Source organism: Serinus canaria, chromosome 1A (assembly GCF_022539315.1).
Source record: "Serinus canaria isolate serCan28SL12 chromosome 1A, serCan2020, whole genome shotgun sequence".
Taxonomy (NCBI): domain Eukaryota; kingdom Metazoa; phylum Chordata; class Aves; order Passeriformes; family Fringillidae; genus Serinus; species Serinus canaria.
The window spans coordinates 37,309,813-37,332,343 of NC_066314.1; the positions used below are offsets into that span (position 1 = coordinate 37,309,813).

The following is a 22,531-nucleotide window of genomic DNA, read 5'->3' on the forward strand; positions in this document are numbered from 1 at the left end:
AAGCTCAGATTTTAATATTAAAATAGCGTTTTCATTTCTATACCTGTTAGTTTGCTACATAATAATGATAATTTATTAAGTACACATGGGTTCATCCATAACAAAAAGTGTGATTGCATTTTGTTGTGCTATCATCTGTGTATGTCAATGTCTATTAATTCTTAGAAGTATTTTTGGAATCATCTGTGCCTTATCCTTATTCTCTAGAAAAACTTACCTTTGATAATTCAACATATTGATAGAAATGGCCAAATATTATAAGCCGAATCAACAAGATTTAATATTCAAAGGAGGGTACTCCAAATGATACTTTTAGTTATTTCTGATCTAAAGCTGAATTATCACATTTCACATACTATGAGTGTTCTACAGACCACTGTTAAATGATAAAAACTTGTTAAACAAAAAGTCTTTTTACACACTTTCAGTGCTAAATGCCCCTCCTACCTAATTTTGGAAGGCCTCCTAGAAGTAGTAACCACTTCTGCAATCTAGTTTTGAAGCAAAAACTACAAAGCTAGTGAAAGAGACACTTATTAATACCATCTAATCCTAATCCATCATTTTACTAAGGAAATGTGTATTCTCAGTGGAACATTTTCTGACAAAAACAGTGCTTGCTTCAACCCCTATTGGTAAAGGCAACAAGCAAAGATCTCAGAATAAGTTCCTGCCCTTTGTGAACCCCTTTTCTTTCTTTGTAATTTGGAACTGCTAAAGACTTATCAGTCTCTGGTCTGTGAGACCCCTGAGGAGCACTGCCATGGTGATCATATGGATACAGAAATTATATCCCTCTAGTTAAAAATGGAGATACTAAAATGTTTGCTGAACACCAGGCTAAGCTTTCCAGATCTATTTTGTTCAAGGTAATCATGCAGCCACTGTGAAACAAAGAATTGAGGCCTTAACTACTGATGAGCTGTGTATTTGCTGGGTCAGAGTCTGATCTATATCATGGTATGTGCATCCGTTTGTGTAGCATAAAATGTGAGCTGGATAAAAACATGAGTGGAGTTAGTTCTGCTTTGCAGGTGTCACTCTATATTGCATTTTAGTTTCTTAAAAGAAATTAGGTCATCCACCTCCAAAGCTTCCACAATTACTTCAAGAGTAAATTAAAAACTTTGGTATGTTTTAGGAGTTATTAGTGGTATACAAAAGATGCTTAGAGAGAAATTGGAATTGAAATGGAAGTTTTTATCTATTTTTTAAAACAGGAAGAGAGTATTTTCTGGTATAGCAGAACATCTTCAACCTTCCTGCATGTAACAATAAAATTTTAAAAAATATGGAAGAAGTGTGTAAATATAGTTAAATAGACACAAGCCTAGACAGGACTGAAGAAAACCCCTCAAAAAAATCAAAAATCTTGAGAAGTCATCAAGGATACAACAAAGACTAATTAACTTGTTTAATTGATATTGTTATAGATCAAGACAATTCATTCCATAACATAATCTCTCCCTGATAATTTTGTGTGACTAAAACCAGAACAAACTTAGTCACATGCTAAAAAAATGTAACCAATGAAAACAATAGAACTCTGTAAGTAACACTAATTTCAACACACATAATTGATGTCATACTTCAGGAAATTATTACATGTGATGTTCTATTTCCAAGTAATATTTCTTTCATATAGAAATCTTGTTAAAAGAAAAAAAAATTAGTCCAAATTCCTTATAGTTCATTAAAGATAATTTTCTACAACTACATTTTCCACCTATATATGAAACTCGAAGTTCTCACAGGAATTTCAAGCTTTTAATACTTTAAGCTTACCTGTAATGTGTCATACCGGCTACGGATAGCTGATGGGAGACTAAAGACCAAACTGGTCCATTCCCTTAGGGGAATTCTATTTGTGTATTTTTCATTTTGAAAGTGTAATCATACAGTGTTGAAATTGGATATTTAGACATTGCAGCTTAAACACAAGTGACCTTTTCAAATATGCTTTTACTTAGGAAAAACCGATGATGCAAAAGCTTCAGAAAAAGTGAAAACTCCGCTGAAAGGAGCCTCCATACAGCGATCCCCATCAGATGCAGGGAAAAGCAGCGGTGATGAAGGGAAAAAGCCTCCCTCTGGCATTGGGAGATCAACTGCTACAGGGTCATTTGGATTCAAGAAGTCTGGGTTGGGATCTTCTACCATAATCACCACAAGTGGAGCGACCATCACAAGCGGGTCAGCAACGCTAGGAAAAATGCCAAAATCTTCAGCCATCAGCGGGAAATCCAATGCAGGGAGGAAGACGAGCTTAGACGGTTCCCAAAACCAGGACGACGGCGTCCTGCACGTGAGCTCCAAGACAACTCTGCAGTACCGGAGTCTGCCTCGCCCGTCGAAATCCAGCGGCAGCGGGATCCCGGGCCGGGGCGGCCACCGCTCCAGCACCAGCAGCATCGACTCCAACGTCAGCAGCAAATCTGCGGGTGCTGCTGCCACCAAACTGCGAGAGCCAAGCAAGATTGGGTCCGGGAGGTCCAGCCCCGTCACCATCAACCAGACGGACAAGGAAAAAGAGAAAGTGGCCGTGTCAGATTCTGAAAGCGTCTCACTGTCCAGCTCCCCTAAATCCAGCCCGACTTCGGCAAGCGCCTCTGGCACACCAGGACTTAGACAGCCAGGATCCAAATACCCAGATATTGCTTCCCCCACATTTCGAAGGTTAGTGCATTTCTATGACTCCCTGAAGTTGCAATATATAAACCAAGGATTTTCAGTATGTTGAATTACTGTGCAAAAAAGCCTTTTCAGGGAATATCTTGCCACAAACAAATCAAGTACAGGAAAATAAAAGGGCAGTATTTTTTTCATACAACACAGTGATTCCTTTGAGATTTGAAGACCTTCACAGACCTGAAATGGCTGCTCCCTGAGGTTTAAGTATTTTAGGTACATCCCCATAACCATATTTTGAAATTTAGAAGGTGGACTCACTGATCCTTATGGGTCCCTTCCTACTCAAGATATTCTATGATTCTAAGTTCAGCCACATGTGCAGTTTCTTCTCAGTTCCGTGGTAAACCCCCAAAGGGAAGAAGGACCCTATGTTCAGGCACATTCTCTTAATGGAATAGGCATTGTCATATTCTGGATGGAGAACTTAAGAGCTCTTTAAATTATAGAGTTAGATTTGCTTTCCCATTGTTGGCAGCTCCAGCTACAAACACTTCATTATCTTAGCAGCTTCGTTACATTTTTCGACACAAGCATTGGCAAGGCTAAATATCAATTGTAAATGCTCTATTGTAACATTTCTGGAAGTATAAATCTGGACGAGTGCTCCATGAATTGGGATGGAGCCCTTTTGCTGCTGGAGAAAAAGCCAATAGTGCCCTCTTGTGCCCACTTACCAAATCAGCATCTCTAGGCAGCTGGGGAGCTGCTGCTGAGTTTTGTGGGCTTGGTAAAATGTAAAATGGGTTCTTATGTTATTAGACATGCTTTACATCATGAAAAGTTTTTCATTTATTTACCTTTAATTTATAAGCTACATTAACTGCAGCTTAAAATATCTCCAGAAATGCATTAAAACATCACATGAACTTTTATTTCCAATTTTAGAGGACTTGAAGTCTATTTTTTCATCATCACTATAGAATTTTCATATCTAGAATTGCTGGAAGATATTATGTGACATACACTCTTATCGTTCCTGCCCTTGGAGACAAACTGAGCCCATTTAGCCATGGTGCGGTTTATTCTGTCTGAGTGGTTACTACATGACTGATGACCACATGACCATCTGTGCAAAAAAACAACCAGAGGGGAATTTTGCACAAATACTTAGATGTTTATTGAACTATGAAGGATTTTGCAAGTGTTTGTTGCAATCATTTAAGCAGATTTGAGAGGTGAGGAGTTTAAAAGCTAATGATTTGGGAATGCTTAATTACTGAATTTGGGTGAAAGTGTAATCTGTTTATGAACTAAGAAGACAAAAATGTGATTATTTTTCCTCTCTCTGGGAGGGTCTGTGCAAAGAGCACATCTGAATAGGAGTGAGTAGAGCTGTTACTAAAGAAACAAACCATGATTATTGTGGTACGGTTAAGTGAATTTAAATTTGTGCTGCGATTGATCAACTAGGTAGGCGTGGTTTTGGTGGCAGTAATTAAAAATGTGTAGTTTGGCTCTTAGGATGTTGCTCCATGAATGTTTAATGCGGCTATCAGTTTCTCTAAAGCTATTTGTTTTACATTTAGGTTGTTTGGTGCCAAGGCAAGTGGTAAAGCTGCCTCTGCACCCAGTACTGAAGGTGTGAAACCCACATCGGCAATGCCCAGCCCTAGTACCACATTGGCACGGCAAGGCAGCCTGGAATCGCCATCCTCGGGCACAGGCAGCATGGGCAGTGCAGGTGGGCAAAGTGGTAGCAGCAGCCCCCTCTTCAGTAAACCTTCGGACTTAAATGCAGATGTTGTAAGCTTAAGTCACTCCCTGGCTTCCAGTCCTGCCTCAGTGCACTCTTTCACATCAGGTGGTCTTGTGTGGGCTGCAAACCTGAGCAGCTCTTCAGCGGGCAGTAAGGACACACCAAGTTACCAGTCCATGACTAGCCTCCACACCAGTTCCGAGTCTATTGACCTCCCTCTTAGCCATCATGGCTCTCTCTCTGGACTGACAACAAGCACTCAGGAGGTTCAGAGCCTGCTCATGAGGACTGGAAGCGTCAGATCTACTCTTTCGGAAAGGTGAGCTTGCCTATAGATACAGTGACCACAAAATAAGTGAGAGGCAAAAGGACAGGAGCCAAAAAAATGAACCCTCCACCTTTTTTGCTAAAGGGACGCTGTTTAATTAGCAGCTTAGTCCTTTATGTAATAAAAGGAAGGAAGAAAAGAGAGCTGAAAGGCATTGTAGTGTGGAATCAACTGCCTTTTAAGGTTTTACAAGCACTTTTTATATCTCGAGATTCTTTTGGGATCCCCTTGTTCTGAAGACAATGAGAGAAAAGGGGGAAAATTGTCTAACTAAAGGCAAGTGTAAACAGCCAAGAGGCACATAATGATTCCTGCAGCAGGATCCACCTGCTGTCCCAGCATTTGGCAGTTCCAAAGCAAGCAAACCTCCAGCTGTGGGACCCCCACTTTTCTCTTCCCATTAGCTGAAAACACAGGCAGAGCTGGTGTGTCCTGGTCTTCAGCTGACCAGTCTTGCCTTAAAATACTCAGTCTTGACAAGTTTCTTCTTACATGGTAATCATTACACAGATCCTTCCTGAAGTGCAGCTTCACTGGCAGGGAGGCAGTTTACAAGATGAGATCCTTGCTATATGGTCAGTCCTGGCAAGTGCCCAGAACAGACAAAGAAATGCAAGAAAATGTTTTTCTGTTTGCTCTATTAAAGAATTTTTTGATATGCAGACGTTTTGCCATTTAAGTCACATTATAAAAGGTGTGACCAGCCTGGCACAGCTGAACCAAGATTTTTTTCTTTTTTTGTCTTCTTTTTCTTTTTTCTTTGTTTTTTTTTCTTTTTGAAACATTTATTTAGCTTTGGCAGGAGAGAAAAAAATAATCTTTGCTAGGAACTAAGTAACTTCTTCTTCCCATAAAAATGTTCAGGATTTGACAGTGAAACTCTTATCTCACATGGGGACTGTAAAATCAAATTAAATATTTCATTAGCCTTTGATTAAAAAAATAAAATTTTACTGAATCAGTCAAAAGTATTTTAAACTAAATTACTTTTTAACATCCCAAGTATTTTAAGGAGAAAAGACCTTTAACATACAACATCAGGGTTTTTTTGCCCTTTATATAAACTCAGAGATTTTTTGATACCCATCCTTTGTATAGAAGGAATTCACTTTCAGTAAGCCAGCATTTAAAAAATCCTCAGAATCAAAACCTTGAGAAATCTAGATGGAAACTTTTCATAAGTGTTGCATTCATAAGTATTACTATATCAGCAAAAATTCACACCTCATACTATTATACAAATTATGGTACGATTATATTATAATGTATTATTTTAATAATTAGAATACATATATATGTACCAATATTACATACACTACCAATATGTAGTATTGTTAAGAGTAGTTATAAATACACTGATACCAGAGCAATTTGTAGTTTGCACCATAACTTTAATTTTTTAATTAGATATTTGAATTTGTGTGCTATGAACACACAGTGACAATATTTCTTAAAAGGTCAGTTATTAATACTAAGCTTACAAAATCCTTCACTGCCACATATATGGATGGTGAGGTCAATAGAATGATGTGGACCAGTATGAATTCATGCCAAAAATTATATTGATACGCAGGATCTTAAAAATCATGTTTCAAAAATTAATGGCTTGGCAGAAGTTTCTGAGCAACCCCCACTGCTAATACTTTATGTATTTGTTCAGTGACTAAATTTCAGTGGTTCCAAATACTTTGCCGTTGGCAATATTTTTAAGTTTCAGATGAGCCCATATGGGGATGTTGTGATTGAGTCCAGAGAGAGCCATTGTTCATGTTGAAATGGCCTCAAAACAAATGAATGTACCTTAAGCAAATGGTGTCATTTCTTGAATTATAGCCCCAAGAGGGTTTTTGCGGTTTGATTTTCTGAAAGGTCTGATACAAATGCTGGGTTTCTAAACTCTTTTATACATGAAAACTTACTTGTAGCAAAGTATTTTTTCACAACAAAAGCATTGATTTGCAACGTTGGAGACAGATATGCTTGGCAGCACATTATGTCCTATTTTCTTTGTAATCTCATATTTGAAATGCCTTTGATTATACTAATTATAGCATGGCATAGCATAAAAATTATCTGCAAGGAGGTTTTTTCTTTTTCTTCAGTCACCCTAAAGCTTGCAAAAGGCTGAATCAGCAGTCCTTATAATCAGATGTACTAATATAAAGTAGGGACAAAATCAGAAAGACCAGTGTGCACAATGAGGTACAACTAGCAAGCAACATAAAGTCTATGCAGAGAAAATGCAGGAAAAACTGAAAGAGAGGAGAGAGCTAATGATAGATGATATTAAAAGAAACTTTTTTTTTTTTTCATTGAAGCATTAGCTGTAATTTGATGGATAAGTATTAGTAATGGGAAGCATACTAAGAGGAAATGAAATGGTTGAAGATATCTTTGGTTTAGTGGTCCTGATGAACTTTTCATTTCCCTGCTTCAGACAGAGCCTGGAAACCTGCAGTCATTAGAACTGGAGAAAAATTTTCAAAGGCTCTCTGCTGAGGAAAGAATAAGGAGGAGAGCTGGGATGGAGAGCAAGGGGATTATGGGAAGGCCAATTTGCCTGGAAAAATACAGAAGACATTAAACAAAAATAGGTTAATTAACAAATAACATGAGATTAGTCATTAACAGCCTTTTCAATAATAAAGGCTAAATTAATTCATTTGCAGGAAAATATGGTCCCTGAATGGCAGAAAAGTAGTAAATGCAATAAAAATCCTGAATTTACTAAAGCTTTAAGTGCTATTCCTGATAACATTTTCATAAGCAAATGGAGAAAATAAAAGTGCTAATTGGTAAAGAGTTACTGAAGATGAGTGACCAAAGGCTGATTAGTCTGAAGAGATATAACAGGGCAGGATATATTTGCATATACAAAATATTATATATGCATTACATATAACATATGTATTACATATACAAATATATTTGCATGGGTACAAAATGGAAAAGAGTGGGGCTGTCTTGCAGAACATGTGTACAGAGCTGTAGTGCTGTGCTGGGACAAAGCATTTTGAAAATGAAACTGTTGCATATGAGTTTTACAAAGTAGATATCCCATTATACTTGAGACTTTGGAATGTCAAGTTTTAGGAAGAAACAGCTGGAAAGAAAAAGGAAAATGAGAACAAGATCTCAGAGTACATCTACGTTTTCTTTGAAGGAAAATAGCCCTTGACTGCCTCCAAAAAAAGAGTCACCTTTCATGAAGACAGTAAATCTGCAAGGTCTCTGCTATTTTTGCCCCTCTGTCCCTCCAGGGATGCTCAGATGTTGCCCACATTTTCAGGCTGCCCACTGAGTGGTGGTGTGGCATCAAGGCAGAGCTCCCTGACAGCTCCTGGAGTGCAGTGTCAGAGCTTGCTCTAGCCAAAATCTGTAGCATTCAGTGAGATTCTGTTGCAATGTAACAACCAGAAAACAGACTCAGTAAAAGCAAGCAAAAATTTTTTTTTTCAGAAGGAAGGCAGTTTTTGCATCTCTCTTAGGCCTTCTGCTGGTTTTGCACTAGCAGTATTTAGAAAAGTCTAATTCTACTGTCATAGCAGTGTAGCTCCCTGTATGGGAGGACACTTGTATTTTACCTTACAGCAATTTGGAGGGGTTAAAATGATCAGGCAGGCACTTATCCTTTAAAATAAAAACATCTTCTGGGGTTAATTGAAAATATTACTGCTTTAGTTGTAAGATTTTCCAGGTGGACACATCACCAGTAGTTCTTTCAAACCCTTAATTGCTGTTGAGCATTGCAAATTTGTAACTTTCTTCTGCTTAATCCGAAGGACACAGCAAGGAAGGCATAAAAATGCAGAAATATAGAAAAAAAAATGGGATGATCAGCAGTAATCTGCATTTTAGGATCTGCATTTTAAGATTAGCAGAGTGGAAGTAGTTATTAGTTACATGACTGGCTTTCTGTAGTTTGCTTTTAAAGAATGCTTAGTTTTGAGTGATATGAAAGTGCATTGAAATCCACTTAAGCCCTTCCAGACTTTCAATTATTTTAAATTATCATAATCGATAGCTGTGGTTTTAAGGTGAGAAACAGTGCATCATGTATCAGATTTTCTTATATGCCTAGACTTTGTAGAAACTAATTTGTAAGACCCATATCAGCTTGGCCCAGCCTGTCATGGAGCTCTCTAGTTGTTTCTTAGCTTGCAATAATTTGTTTTATTCCCTAACAGCTCTGAAGGAGTGAGATGTAGCTCAAGGATATTCTGCTAGGGCCCTTTCCTGAGATAACCTCATCACCCAGGGCAGGTAGAAAATGAGGAATGTAAGGCTTCCTGTAATTTCCCTCATAGCAGTTGCAGTCAGTTTCAGCAGTGTAAAATGAAAGAGAATGAGATACAGTGAGCTTGATAACTTCAGCCTATGTCTTCATTCATCTTTTTGCAAGATTGCTTTTTTCAGTTTACATGGCAAAGGAAAATATCAGGAATATGATTATATTCTCATCCTCACTTTATATTGCTCTTTGTCCATGTATGCATTGCTTTTTTCAAGAAAGGACTGTCTTTATTATTATTATCAACTTTAGAGATGTGAGGTAAATTAACTTCTATTTGCCAAAAGTCCAGTTTCTGTGGAAGCAATGAACCCAGCTTTTGGTGGATGAATGATTTCAGATATAAAGATATGAAATCAGATATTAAAAAGATAAGGGCAGTTTCTGGTCTGAAGTAATAGTTACTTACTAAGCATAGAAACTATCCTTAATGGTTTCATGTAATTATCTAAAATCTAGGAGCATCTTTGTAAGCATTATTATTTTTTAAATGACACACATTGAGCATTTGCTACACTCACTTTAATGCAGTTGCAATAACTCCATGTTTATGCTGAGGAATATTAATCCCTATTGCATTTGATCATCTGAATTCAAAAGATTTTTGGAAAATCCTGTGGTCACTCTTAACCTGCTCATACAACTGGCAATACCTTTTGGCTTGTGCATTGGTTTAAAGGACAACTGCTTCCTTTGTTTTTAGAAAATGTGCTATAGATTACTTTTAAATACATATATCTCCAAGTCAAAGTTCTGTTGGAAAATACATTTTTCATTTGGACTTTTAAGTGTTTGCATAAGAAGCTGGTGTTATCATCATGCTTATTCATCTTGAAATTTAGAGGTGCATAAAGGTAAATATAGGCATATCAAGGCCTCATTTTTAGCTGTGAAGGAAAAAAAAAAGTGTATAATTCTTTCAAATTTATGTTTTCTTTTTGCCAGCTATTCTAGATCCTATTAGTTATGTTGGGAGCAAAATGTTGGAAATACTGTACAGTACAAAATGTTGTCCTCTGTCTGACATGGGACTACTCCCACATGGACCATAATAACTGGGCCTGCACTAAAATACTGCTGATTTTCTCCTTCCATTTCCTTTCTCCAAATGCAGAACAAGGCCCTTTATTTAACTAGTAGCTGTCTGTAAAATTTCCTTGTGGTAAGAATAGTTTGCTTCCATTTGCCCAACTCCTGATAGTAACCCCTGATTGTCCATGCCAACAGTGTTTTCACTGCCTTTATCTGCTAGGATCAAGGATACATCACCCACAGCACAACAGGAAAAAAACATCTTGTCTGTAGGGTAGTAAGGGTCCTAAGTTACTGCTGCTCTCAGAGGTGTGATTATGATATGTAACACAGAAGCTTTCAAAAGCCATTTTGCCATTTAATCCATATGGTGACACTAAGCTATGTTCCAAAGGGAGAGAACCTTGCAATACTTCTTTGATGATAACTAGTTCAAACCACACCAACCAGAGACCAATTTACCAAGACTTTATGATGGAATGCTGAAATGACACTTTGGGGCTAGTGGGTGCTCTTCTAGTGATGGGGTTTAAAGAGGAAAACTCCATCCATGTATTTTGGGTAACCAGCCACTCTGACACTGTGTGCAGGAAAATGGAACAACATCGCTCTGGTGCCACTTTTCATTGTCCCCACCATCGCCTTACTGTGTGAGCCCCTCAACAACAGAAAGCCAAGTGTCTGAATCTTTAGGACATATTTCTACATGCAGAGCTGTCATTTGGCTTCTGGCAAAGCCATGCTGCCTCTTAGCAGGTGCCACAGCCTTCATTTATTTTGGAAATCTATTGCCTTATCATAAGCAACTGTGTAAAATAAAGATTCATACTGTGACCATATGATTCTCACACAGATTGCAGAGCAAAGCTGTAGAAAGGTTAGAAATGGTAAAGAAGCACTTCTTTCGGATTTGGACAGTCTCCAAATTATTATTGACCCAGCCCAGAGCATGTCTAGATGAAAAACGGATGTGCAGCGGTCCATGTCCTGTGGTTCCTTCCAATGACTAAAGGATTTATTATGAAAGTTATATTAAAAGGCATTAAGTGACCTTCTGTTATTCACACAAACCTAGAGCTTTAAAATTTGTAATTCTGAACAGTCCTGTTTACTGTATGTCCTTAGGGATTTTTTTTGTTTTAACAGCATGCAGCTTGACAGAAATACACTACCCAAAAAGGGATTAAGGTATATATTTTTTTTTTTTATTAAGATATATATTTTTTTTGAGCATGACTGCTGCTTCTCGATTTTCCTGTAACCTTTTCTATGCTGCCTCTATTTTTCCTTCTCCTTTTGTTGATCATGATTACAACAGAGTTCTTGGAATTTCAATTTAAACCAGAAAATGTAAATTTTAACAATGGACTTTTTCTTTCTGTGTCTGCCAAGGAATAAATCTTTTTTCAAGATACACCACGGAAAATAAATACTATTAGGGATCATTTCCTTATGGAATGAATCTTAAAAGGCATTGAATTCTGGAGAGCTAAAAGAGACAGAACAATATACTTATGCAATTCAATTGGACTAATTTTTGGAAACATTATGGAGAAAAAAAGGTTTTAGAGGTGGATCTGACTTTGGACTCATGCAAACACTCATGCAATTTGAACTGGAGAGTTATTGAAGGGTAGGGCTAGAAAATATTAATTTTACTACCCAAGGTTTGTAAGTATAAAATGTGTGTTGCTCCATACAGTTTTCTTAGTCCTTATCCATCAATACAGAGTCCAGCTTTGCTACTAACTCTTCACTAAATTCTGTCTTCATCAGAGGAAACAGAATTTATCCACCCTTTTCTCTCATCCATGGTGAAAAGAGCAGATTATTAGGTAACTTGTCTAGTCTCATGAGGCATGGAAGCCCATCTCCCCAATCCAGGAAGAAGATTTGGCAAGCAAGGAGATATGTGCATGCACACAGACACTGCAGCTTTCCAATAACTGAGATTGCACCATTAAATGCCATTAGTTATGAATAAATATTTGTGAAATTTTAGGATAGTGCTAAGCTATTGTCACTATAATGCACCTTCTGACCTCTTGCACTAGCTGTTCCTTAATAAGAATTTTGTCAAATTTTCTATCATCACAGAACAATCCCTTTGGATTTGGAGAGAATGGAGAAGGTGGAAGACATTAAAGGCACAATGGGGACCCTGCAGGGATACTATGGGATGTTCAAAGTTTGTGGCTGTACAGCTGTAATGGTGGCTGAAAGCGAATTGGAGTGGGAATAGTGCTTTTAGGCATATAAGAATGAGCAGTTAGCCCAGGAAAAAAAGTCAGTTTGGTTTAATGTGAAGAGATGCCAGTCCAAAACTCAGATCCTGAGTTCTTGTTTTGCCATCTTTCCAATCTGATAACCACTCAGTAACTCTGTGCTCTACCACAATTATAGGCAAAGATCATAGCTGTATTTTTGAAAGGAGAAAGGAAGTAAATATTTAATGAGGACAAGATGGTTTACTGCTGTAAAATATTGTACAAAACCCCAAGCGCAACACAAGAACTTGCATGTTCATTTAATCCTCTCTCTAAGCAGAAACACTTGTGCCTCACAAGCCTGAAGCCAGAATATCAAAAGCCCTTTGTGCTCTGCTGTTTTGGGGAACACTGATGGCTCATGACAGTAGCAGAGAAGGTGTTCATTTCTCAGCAGGATATTGTCTGAATGAAGCATTTCATTGAAAAAAAAATCTCTTGATTAAGACCCACACTGTCTGCACAATTTAATGTTTAGTCAGTGCCAGAATTACCCTTCTTCCAGCTCAGCCAAGGCTGGACCAGTAGTGAATTACCAGCTCTCCCTCTTGGCCCACATGTCACATTGCACTTCTTTTATTGGTTTATGATAGGAAGCAGTTGATTTATTATTTGATTGCCAAACTTCTTCCTTCCAGAGAACTTGTTTCAGCTAATTGTTTATTTTTCCTGTCCCTTTCCCTCCCCTGAGTTTGGGGCAGGACACAATGTCAGGTAGCATTCAGAGCAGCAGACCTAGTGCAAATGAGCATGAATAGCTGTCATTACCAATGCAAACTCCTTTTTCAGAGTTGTTGGTCTGTTTCACTCCTGTTGTCTAATCAATTGCCCACATGATGTGTGACAGATGTCATTGTGCAAGTGGCCACTAACGTTCTTTGGCTTCTATTCTGCCCGTTCCCCATCCTAACCATACAGCTTCCAAGCTTTTGCATCAACCTGTACACTTCCTATAGCTTTGAAGTCCTTTTCAGTCAGCTCAGTTGTCTGTCTGCTATGGTTTATCATCCTGTCTCTTCAATAGAAGGGAATGCTGTTTGGGGAGGGGGATGAAGAGTAAGGGGGATTCAAGTCCTGTATGTTTTCAATGTAACCCAGTGGTAAATTCTACCTAGTTAAAATCTCTGGTGATAATCACTTGACTGGACTTGACGTTTTCCCAGGGATTTGTTCTGTGTAACTGGTGAAGGGTATTTATGTGACAGCTGTTTCTTTCTAAGACATCACCTTGTCATTGTCTTGAGCATGCCAGCTGTGGTTTTTCAGATACACACCATCATCCCGGCAGACAAGTCAGGAGGAAGGCAAGGAATGGCTGCGCTCCCACTCAACTGGAGGCCTGCAAGACACTGGCAGTCAGTCCCCACTTGTTTCTCCTTCAGCTATGTCTTCATCTGCAACTGGAAAATATCACTTTTCCAATCTGGGTAAATGCTGTTTCCCTTCACTCTTTCTCCCCCTCTGTAACAGAACCATAAAATTCAGCTGTACATATTTCTTACTCTGCCAGACAAGGTAGTTTATTCTTCACATCACCATCACCACCATATTGTTGTACCTCACTAATGAGGGGAAACTCACAGTGGGGTTAATGAAGTGGGTCGGGTGCGACTTATTTTGCACAGAGGAAAAAAAGTAGCACGGATTCTTTATGACTTGACCAAGGAGATAAATTTTGAGGGAGACCTGGAAATTAGCTTCTAGTTTAAAGTTATTCATCTTTTAGGTTTCACAGTCATTGGATTCTTTCCAGTGGTTTTGGTGAATGTCAGAAACTAAACACTGCGTTTTGCCTACATAGAGGTTTACTTTGAGATAGACCTTTTCAATGTGTTTCAGTAGCTGGCCCTGGCTGTAACTGCACTGGGCCCAATCCAAACCTAACCTTGAATGCAATATAGTATTTTGGGATGTGAGTGACATTGCAGTTTTACTTGATTATGAACCAAAGTTTACATTTGGTTCTTCTTAATTTTGTTTCAAATTAATCCAACACAAGTTTATTTTTATAGTATTATTTCTTTCTTTAATTCCGAATAAAACCCACTTATGTCCACTGTACTTGACACACACTAAGGTTCACAATGAGCTTTTTATGATTTAGGCCCCTAGTAAGGAATTACTAGCATCCTTTGAAGAATTAAGACTTCTATCTCTCTGTCACAGCTTATGGGATCTATAGGTTATGATCACTCAAAAGAAATTTGATCAGACATACACATGTTAGTCTTTAATACGTACAGGAAAAGAAGGTGAGCTAAGCTACATTTAAAAATGAAGTTGGATCCTTGCTAAACAAGCCACTGCTTTGGAATTTCCTCCTGTAGTTTTAGAGACAGTTTTTTCTGTGTCACAGTTCTAAGCAGTGTTTTTTCACTATATTATTTTCTGTTTACAATAATCTCATTTTCTTTTTGTTCATAGTTCTTGTGAACTCACAATAGAGAGAAATAAGATCATGGGGTTTAAAATTTATTTTTTCATTGTCCTTTGCTTTATTTCAGTTTTCATAGCCTTATGGTATAATTTGCTCTCACAACACAACTGTTCTTGTAGTTTATAACTTAGGACACATCTTGGATGATCTAAACTAAAAGTCCAAATACTGAGGCTGAATTTGGCTTGACAGTTAGCTTATTCTTCTAGACACTGAGGTTGTGTGGTCCAGGGCAACCATAGGTATTCCTTCCTACTGGCAAAGGAGCTTTGTGAAAGCTTAAAGTAGGTTCATCAACGCTGTTCTTGATTTCAACCGTGTCTGACTACCCCTGTTTATTAGGATGGGATTCAACTGAGGCCTTTGCATGAATATTTAACCTAATATAGTGGTAGGTGCTCCTGAAAATCAAAGGATAAATATCTCATATATGCAAATAAACTTTGGCCTTAACAGCAGTCATTAATACCGATGAAATATGAAATACAGGTACTGATTTATTAGAGGAGCTGCTCATAAAAATACTTATGACCTCTTATTCCTTTTTAACTTTTGAATCGCCCCCATTGATTTTCTGTGGGCTGCCAAAGGATGTTCAGACACCAGTGTTAGTGTTACCATGTGTTTTATAGGATTAATGTCATCCAGCTCCTTTGAAGCCATCTGCTCCACCTTTTTGTTGAAGCTTTAAATGTAGGAATAGAAGTCTTCCATTATCTCAACAGCATGAAGTCCACCTAACCGTGCTAGTCCTACATTACAATTTTGTGCAGAAGCAAAATTCACTTAATGGAAATATGCTTCATTAATAAAGCTCTTTATTCCAGTGAGTCCAACCAACCTGTCACAGTTTAACCTCCCTGGACCCAGCATGATGCGTTCAAACAGCATCCCTGCACAAGACACTTCTTTTGATCTCTACGATGACTCCCAGCTGTGTGGCAGTGCTACGTCCTTAGAAGAGAGACCACGAGCAATCAGTCATTCAGGTTCATTCAGGGACAGCATGGAAGAAGGTAAGACTGAGTAATTACTTAGATTGGCAACACATCCCAAAGTAGATGTCCAAAGCATTGTAAAATTTTAATATATTTCTTCTGCGCCCTGCACCACAGAAACTTAAATGATTCTGTGAAGCTTTTATTGATCCTGTTGAGTTGGAGTCACAAGCCTTTCTTATCCTGAAACATGGAAGGTATTACTTTCACCCAGTAATAAGCAATGCTGTATGTATCTCATACATGTACAAATCCTTTGTGAGAAATTTTGGAGGAAAGGAAGCCATTCTTGGAAAATTATTCTTTTTTCCTCTAAATGCAAAATGTCTGAACGTACCTTGACAACTGTGTTTCTCTGCTTTCTTAGTCCTACTTCTGTGCTTCCTTTTTATTCCCCAAACACCAGTGCTGCTTAACATCTCCTTTCTTTTGTAGTCATTTAAACTCCCCACTTTCCTACAGCCTCCTGCAGCAAACGCCATGTGAATTTCTTTATTGAAATTCTGTAATTTGAACTGACCTCACTACTTCATGCAGATTATTACTGTCTGCTTTCTTTAATGCTATCTTCAACATCTGGAACTTGGTGAATATTTTTTGTTTGGTTTTGGGTTTTGCTCTTTTTTCATCCACAGAGAACCTGACAACTCCTAATTAAATGCACTGTAACATTTTCTTCTGACTAACATTTCTGGTAAATCTGATTATTTGCAGAATTCCCATGACTGCAAAGTCCTTAAACCCTTTAATTAACAAAAAAGACAACTGAATTTCCATGGATTTCATTCTATAACGCTCATCTTGCTTACTGCTAAGTGATTACAATGTAAATCATCTTTATAATAAATTAGAAAAGTCTTGCCTTAGCCCCAAAGGTCATAGTTACAAGATAAAGGGGAAAAATGCCCTAGATAAAACAGCAGACAAACAATACTTCTACTTTCTGATTCCTTTACTGTATTTTAGATGATATATCAGGCAGACATCTGGGTATGTAATACTAGCAGCAGGGTGCAGGACAACTCAAGCTGTGAGTTGTCAGCGCAGAGAGGATGGCTGACTGCACAGAAGAATACTACATAATTCAAGGACAGAGCTGACTACAGACCCTTTGCTGAGGAGCAGAATTATCAAAGGAAACACTGGAAGAATAATAGAGAAAACAAAGCAATTAATGCATAGAAAAAGAGGTGTTAAATGTAGAATTTCAGTAATGGGCCACCAGTGGGTTTGATGAAAGCTTTTTCATTAGTTCTGTTTCATATCCAGCTGGAGTGGATAACTGTGATCAACCTGAGTAAATGAAAGTCAATGCAGCAGCAATAAACAGTTTTCAGCAGTTTATGATCATTAGAGATTAGCATTAAACGATGCTGTTAGAAGGTCAGATATTTTGAGATAGGAACTCTGAGGAAGGTTAAAGTGACACAAGTGAGGTAATGCATGGAGCCACTCATAGGTGTATGAGTGCAGAATGGCAGTTCAGCTCAGACATTTAAAGCAGAGACTGAAAATCAAGCATGCTTTGGAAGCCACACCTTTCCAATGGCCAGTGCACCATATTTCTATAGATACAAAACTAGACTTAAAGTCCATTTGGCTAATCCAAGTATTCTTGTAGTGTCTGTTTTTTGCAGACAGATAGCTATTAAAGCAAAATACTTCTTTTTATCAAACCCTGGCAAATGGTAAATATTTTTTTAAATCTTGTAAAACAAAAAATACAAAGAGGTAATGAAATAAATTATCTTCTTTGAAGTTATCTGTGGGTATAGCCTTCCTCAGGAGAGTCATCAGAAGCAGAAGGGGCAATATTTTTTACAGTTTTAGTCTTTATTTGCCATTTCCAGGTAGGCCAGGACCCCATTTCTTAAAGTGCAGCCCTGCAACATTCACTCAATGCTCTTGAGGCTGACTCCACTGAGGACTAAGGGAAATATGTCACTACCCCTCACAGTTACCCCTTCCCATGGATTACAACCTCACAGGTCAGCCCTTCTGAGGAAAGCTTGGGAGCACACCCCACAGAACATGAACTGTTTTCCAAAGCACAAACTCTTACCAAAATAATTTGCTCAGCTTAGGACAGGTGTATAAACAGCTCGATTTCTGGTTTCTCTGAAGAGTGTATTTATCAAGTGATTTCTTGTCAAAGCAACTAAAGTGATGCTTGGTTTGCTGATAATAATACAAAATATCATTGCTCACTCACCTGCCCCATATACAGGAGAATGTTTTTTTCTGTAGAGGACAATCTTTCTAAATGCAGGGAAATCTATCAATAGCTATTCTATATTGATAGCTCATAATTGCTTTTTGTGGAAAATTGGTGCTCATTTTAAAAATTTGTTTGCTTATTGAGCTACATGGGGGAAGTTTTATGCTTTCAGCAATATTTCATGTTATTTTCCTTTTCTTAAAGTACATGGGTCCTCATTATCACTTGTCTCCAGCACATCCTCTCTCTACTCTACGGTGAGTATTGACATTTTAGAAAAAAGTTCTGCCTGCCTTTGTTCTTGTTCGTTGTTCTTGAAAGTTTCAATACTTTGAGATCTAAGAGAATTAGAATTCTACTGCAGTAAAGTAGGAATGTTTATTTTCAGCTTTGTACTACTGCATATTATTTTAGAAAACGTTATTTTCACCTTTTTATGTGAATTGCTTATTAGTGTTTAAAATCATACAGTATACATTTTGAAAGTTAAAAAGAAGGTGAGAGTCTAAGAGTGTCTCTCTTATGGGGGTCCTTATGCTACTGTAGTTGACCATTTTAAGTCATTTTGCTTGCCTTCCGCTAGTGCATAATTTAGAAAATTATTTATATCCTGGCCTTGTTTGAGGTAAACTACTTGAAAACCTCAAGATTGCCTTAGGGTAAGGGAGATGTAATTTGGAGTTTAAGTGTCTACTGATTTTTCTTGCAAGTGGCAGCATTTAAATGTTATTTACAAAGAAAAGAGAATAACTTTCTAAAATTTTAATCTTCATTAGTTAGATTAATTAGATTGAGTAATACCTGTTTCTATCTCCAGAATTTGTTCTGGGATTGATTTTTTCCCTCTATTTTATTGTTTGGTTTGTTTGTGGTTTGTTGTTTTTTTAATTTGATGGGGGATTTTTAATATATTTTGCATCATTTATTGCTTTGGTTGTTCTACTAACAAGAAATCTTCCATAGGGAAGAGTTGAGCATGCTTGGACAATCCCTTGCTGATACACAGCAGGGAGTTGCTTTGCAACCTCCTCACTAACTACAGTTAAAGGGCTGAGTAAGCCCTTTTCACAGGAGAGCAGCCCCCTTACCTGCTTTCATCCCATGCATTCATCCACAGTGTGTGTCCTCTCCCTATGTCCAGCTCTTGAATAGTGTCAGCTGACATTCCAGAGATGGACTCCTCCACCCAGAGGCAGTTCTTGCCCAGGAATACCAAGCTCCTGCAGTTTGGTGCATTTGTAGGATGTGGTAGCTCTGTATCAAAGCTAAACTCCTGTTCTCTTGGGAAGTATGTTGTATCCATGCACAATGGTGCCTCTCCTAGCTCTGTTTGATCATAAAAAGGTTCTTTCAAGGGCATATTTAAAACATCAAGTACACAGGCCTTATGTTTTTACAGGCCTTAAACTGCAAGTTGCAAGTCATTCCAGTCCAGACCAGTCCTGAAATATTTGGAAGCAGGAGAGGGGAGGTGAAGGTGGGAGGGAGGTGTAGAATGTATATGCAGGCTGGCTACATGAGGCATAACTTACAGTCAGAGTTAAGTTAAGCTTCTTGCTCATGTTTTGGTGGTTGAAAAAAATCTTTAGAACTATTTCCTTGTCTATGGGACATTACCATCATTTTGCATGGGAAGGTGTGACAAAAATTATACCTCAAGCTTTGATGTCAAAGTTTAGAAGAATGTTATTAAACTAATAGATGAAAAAAATCAAGCTGGAAAGAGACACAGGATGCTTTCAGCACCCAGTAAGTGAGTAACTCTGAAATATCTGTGTTCTGATGATGTGTAATGTAGCAAGAATTTGCTAATACTTACTATTTATATAACCTTTTATATTTCAACAGAGTATCTTGGAAATATTAACTAAACCCCATGATATTGAAGAGTGGTATTTTCCCTGCAAAATAAACTTTAAACTGTTTACCCAGGTTCATACTAAAAATATCTTCTGACTGTGAATTCACATTACAGCTGAGCCCCACTCCTTAAGTAATGGATTATGTAGGCAAGATAATGGAAACTGCAGAAAAATCTGAAAAGGGCCAGAAATAAATTGGTATAAATAGTTACTATGATTGACTTTTAGCAAAGATTTTTGACCTGAATTTCTTCTGCTTGAGCCCTCTTTGAAAATGGTTTAAACTTTCCAGCAGTTAATCAAAAGATGATGCACAAGTGGAGTAGGAACCTGAAAAGTTTACCATTCAGTATCACATCAGTTGAGTGAAGAGAGCAATGGGATAGCTTCACAGGGTTATCTCAATTAAAGGTATTTATTAGATTTCTCAAGCATTGTATTAAGCCTTAGTGCTAGTGGTTTTTGTGACCTGATCACTGGAGAAATTCAATCAAAATACTAAATGAAGATCAAGACCTTCATGTATAATTACCAGGGGATAATTGAAAGTCTTCAAGTTATTCTCTGAAGATTGTTTCTTTGGGAATTAGAATATGAGATTCAGAAGAGATGTTTCATTATTTTCTGCCATTGAACAAGTCCAATGACACAGTAGTTCTGCATTCAGTACTCTTTTCTGTATATATTGGCTTTCTTGACTTGCTTTTGGGTTGTCAGGACTTAACAGGCATAGACTGGAAATCTAGAGATATTGTAGAGATATTCATGTACAGAGACCTCAGTTTTGTTTCACAGAAAAATATACCATGTGAGCAGACATAGTAAACTGATTCAGTTTTGGCAGTGAACTCATTTAACCCATAATTTGAAAAAATTATGATAGGTTGTCTCCTGTTTCAGTCTCCTCCTGCTCAGTAGGTGAAACACTTAAATTTTCCCATATTTAGTTAATTGCCAATTTCCCGCACTGGCTCTCAGCATTAGCTGCACTTTGACTCCCTGGGCTTCATTGATTGTGCTAGGCTGTGCTCAGAGGAGTTCTATACGGACATGTCATTTGCACCTTAATGTTCTAAGACTTCAAAAAAAGAAAAATAATCCTTGCAAGGGTGAGATGTGTGCTTATAATGCAGAAGTAGAGTGAGAAAAAGAATTTTTTCCTTTTAGATTCTATTGCGACAATGGCTGAGTCCTGGGTTACAATGGTGTGAGCATAAACTTAAGTAAAAACTACTGAGATGCCTTTGGTTGTCAGATTCTATTTTTTTAAAGCTGGTCCAAAATCCTGGTCTTTCTCATTCATTTACTTCCTTCACTGCCCACAAAATCTGACTTGTGAGAGCCACCTCCCTGAATTTGGGGAGAGGCAACGCTTCCTTGTGCATTGAGGGAGTTGCCTGGCAAGGACACGTAGCAATGCCTTCATCAGCAGGTTTGGTGCTCCAAGGACAAGGACCATGTCCCCACATGGCAGTTTTAGGAAAAAGTTACCAACTCTAATCTTTGTTTTTCTTGTCACAGAAAAAAATCATAAGGGGGAATTGACACCTCAATCCTTTTGTGACCCTCCATGCACTACATATTTGATGTAATAATGGGAATAGAATAAAATTTTCTTTCTGTAGGCAGATCTCCTTTTTGTAAACATAGAAAGTCAGTGTATCACATTGGTGATGGGGGAAAAAATCATTATACTAAATCATCCTCACCTAGCAATGTGTCAGGTATTAGAGTAGTTTCAGCCAAAAGCATTTCTAAGTGTTGCCAAGGTAAATATCATAGCATCACAGTATGTTTAGTGACTGCTAACAGATAAGCATGTATGGAAAAAGGCATTTTCCAGATGTCTTCTTCCCTTATGCAAGATAAAGCAAAAAAACCATTTCTGTTATAAAACATTAAAATCCTGACAACAAAATTAATGGCTCAAATTCAGCTATACTGATTTGTAATAACACAGTATAGGACAGACAGTCCTATGCCAGAAAACTTTTGAAGTGCCTTTACCTTGGGTTTTCTTGGTGTTTCTAATGTTTTTTACAGATAATTGCTTACCTACATTTTCCTTCTACTGCTTGCTATTCTTTTCCAGATAATGTAGACTGCTTCTCTGAACATGGGCCACTTCAGACCATGGGGTGGATTAGTTTCCAGTACATTAACTGATTCTTATTTTATGTTATGAAAGGGTTCCTTTCTTCTGGCATGCCATTCTATTCCATTAGAATCCCACTGAAGCAAGATTTATCTGTCTACCAAATGTTTCCTGAATAGGACTGATCCAATGCTTAGAAATTGAATGACTTTCAAAGGTCTGCCTTGCAGTGGTTTAGTTTCTTAGCTTGTTGAAAAAAGCTGCTGAGTAAAAAGTTTCAGTATATGACACAATACATTGCAATATGGAAAATACTTAAATTATCAAATAATATTAACAAGTTTAATTGAAAACAACTTTAACATGCCTTGATAGCCCTTCATATTTTGGTCAGTACTCAGTATAGAAGAAAATTACATTAAAATGCAAGTTCCCCTCCCCTTTCCCAATGTTTTACAGGTATGCTGTCAACTTCTCTTATCAGAGACTACATATTATCATATTAGGAACATGTCTTGGTATGCAGTAAAACAAATATAAATGCAGGAGCCCTAATAATCATTGCAGCATAAACATTTTTTTTGTGTCAGACTAAGGCTCATGCAGTGTGAGCATA

The 22,531-nt window shown here is 37.7% G+C and overlaps 1 protein-coding gene across 6 annotated transcripts in view; it reads left to right on the top strand.

Annotated features, from left to right (window-relative positions):
• Window positions 1–22,531, top strand: part of NAV3 (neuron navigator 3) — a 512,047-nt gene that overhangs the window by 449,894 nt on the left and 39,622 nt on the right. For 5 of the 6 annotated variants that reach the window (XM_050987333.1, XM_050987322.1, XM_030237841.2 and 2 more), the window contains 6 exons: window positions 1,971–2,676; window positions 4,218–4,706; window positions 11,185–11,226; window positions 13,572–13,732; window positions 15,570–15,758; window positions 18,163–18,215. In XM_050987333.1, the coding sequence (XP_050843290.1) occupies window positions 1,971–2,676; window positions 4,218–4,706; window positions 11,185–11,226; window positions 13,572–13,732; window positions 15,570–15,758; window positions 18,163–18,215 (1,640 nt within the window). The remainder of the gene's footprint in view (window positions 1–1,970; window positions 2,677–4,217; window positions 4,707–11,184; window positions 11,227–13,571; window positions 13,733–15,569; window positions 15,759–18,162; window positions 18,216–22,531) is intronic. The other variant, XM_050987342.1, reaches the window with a different exon arrangement.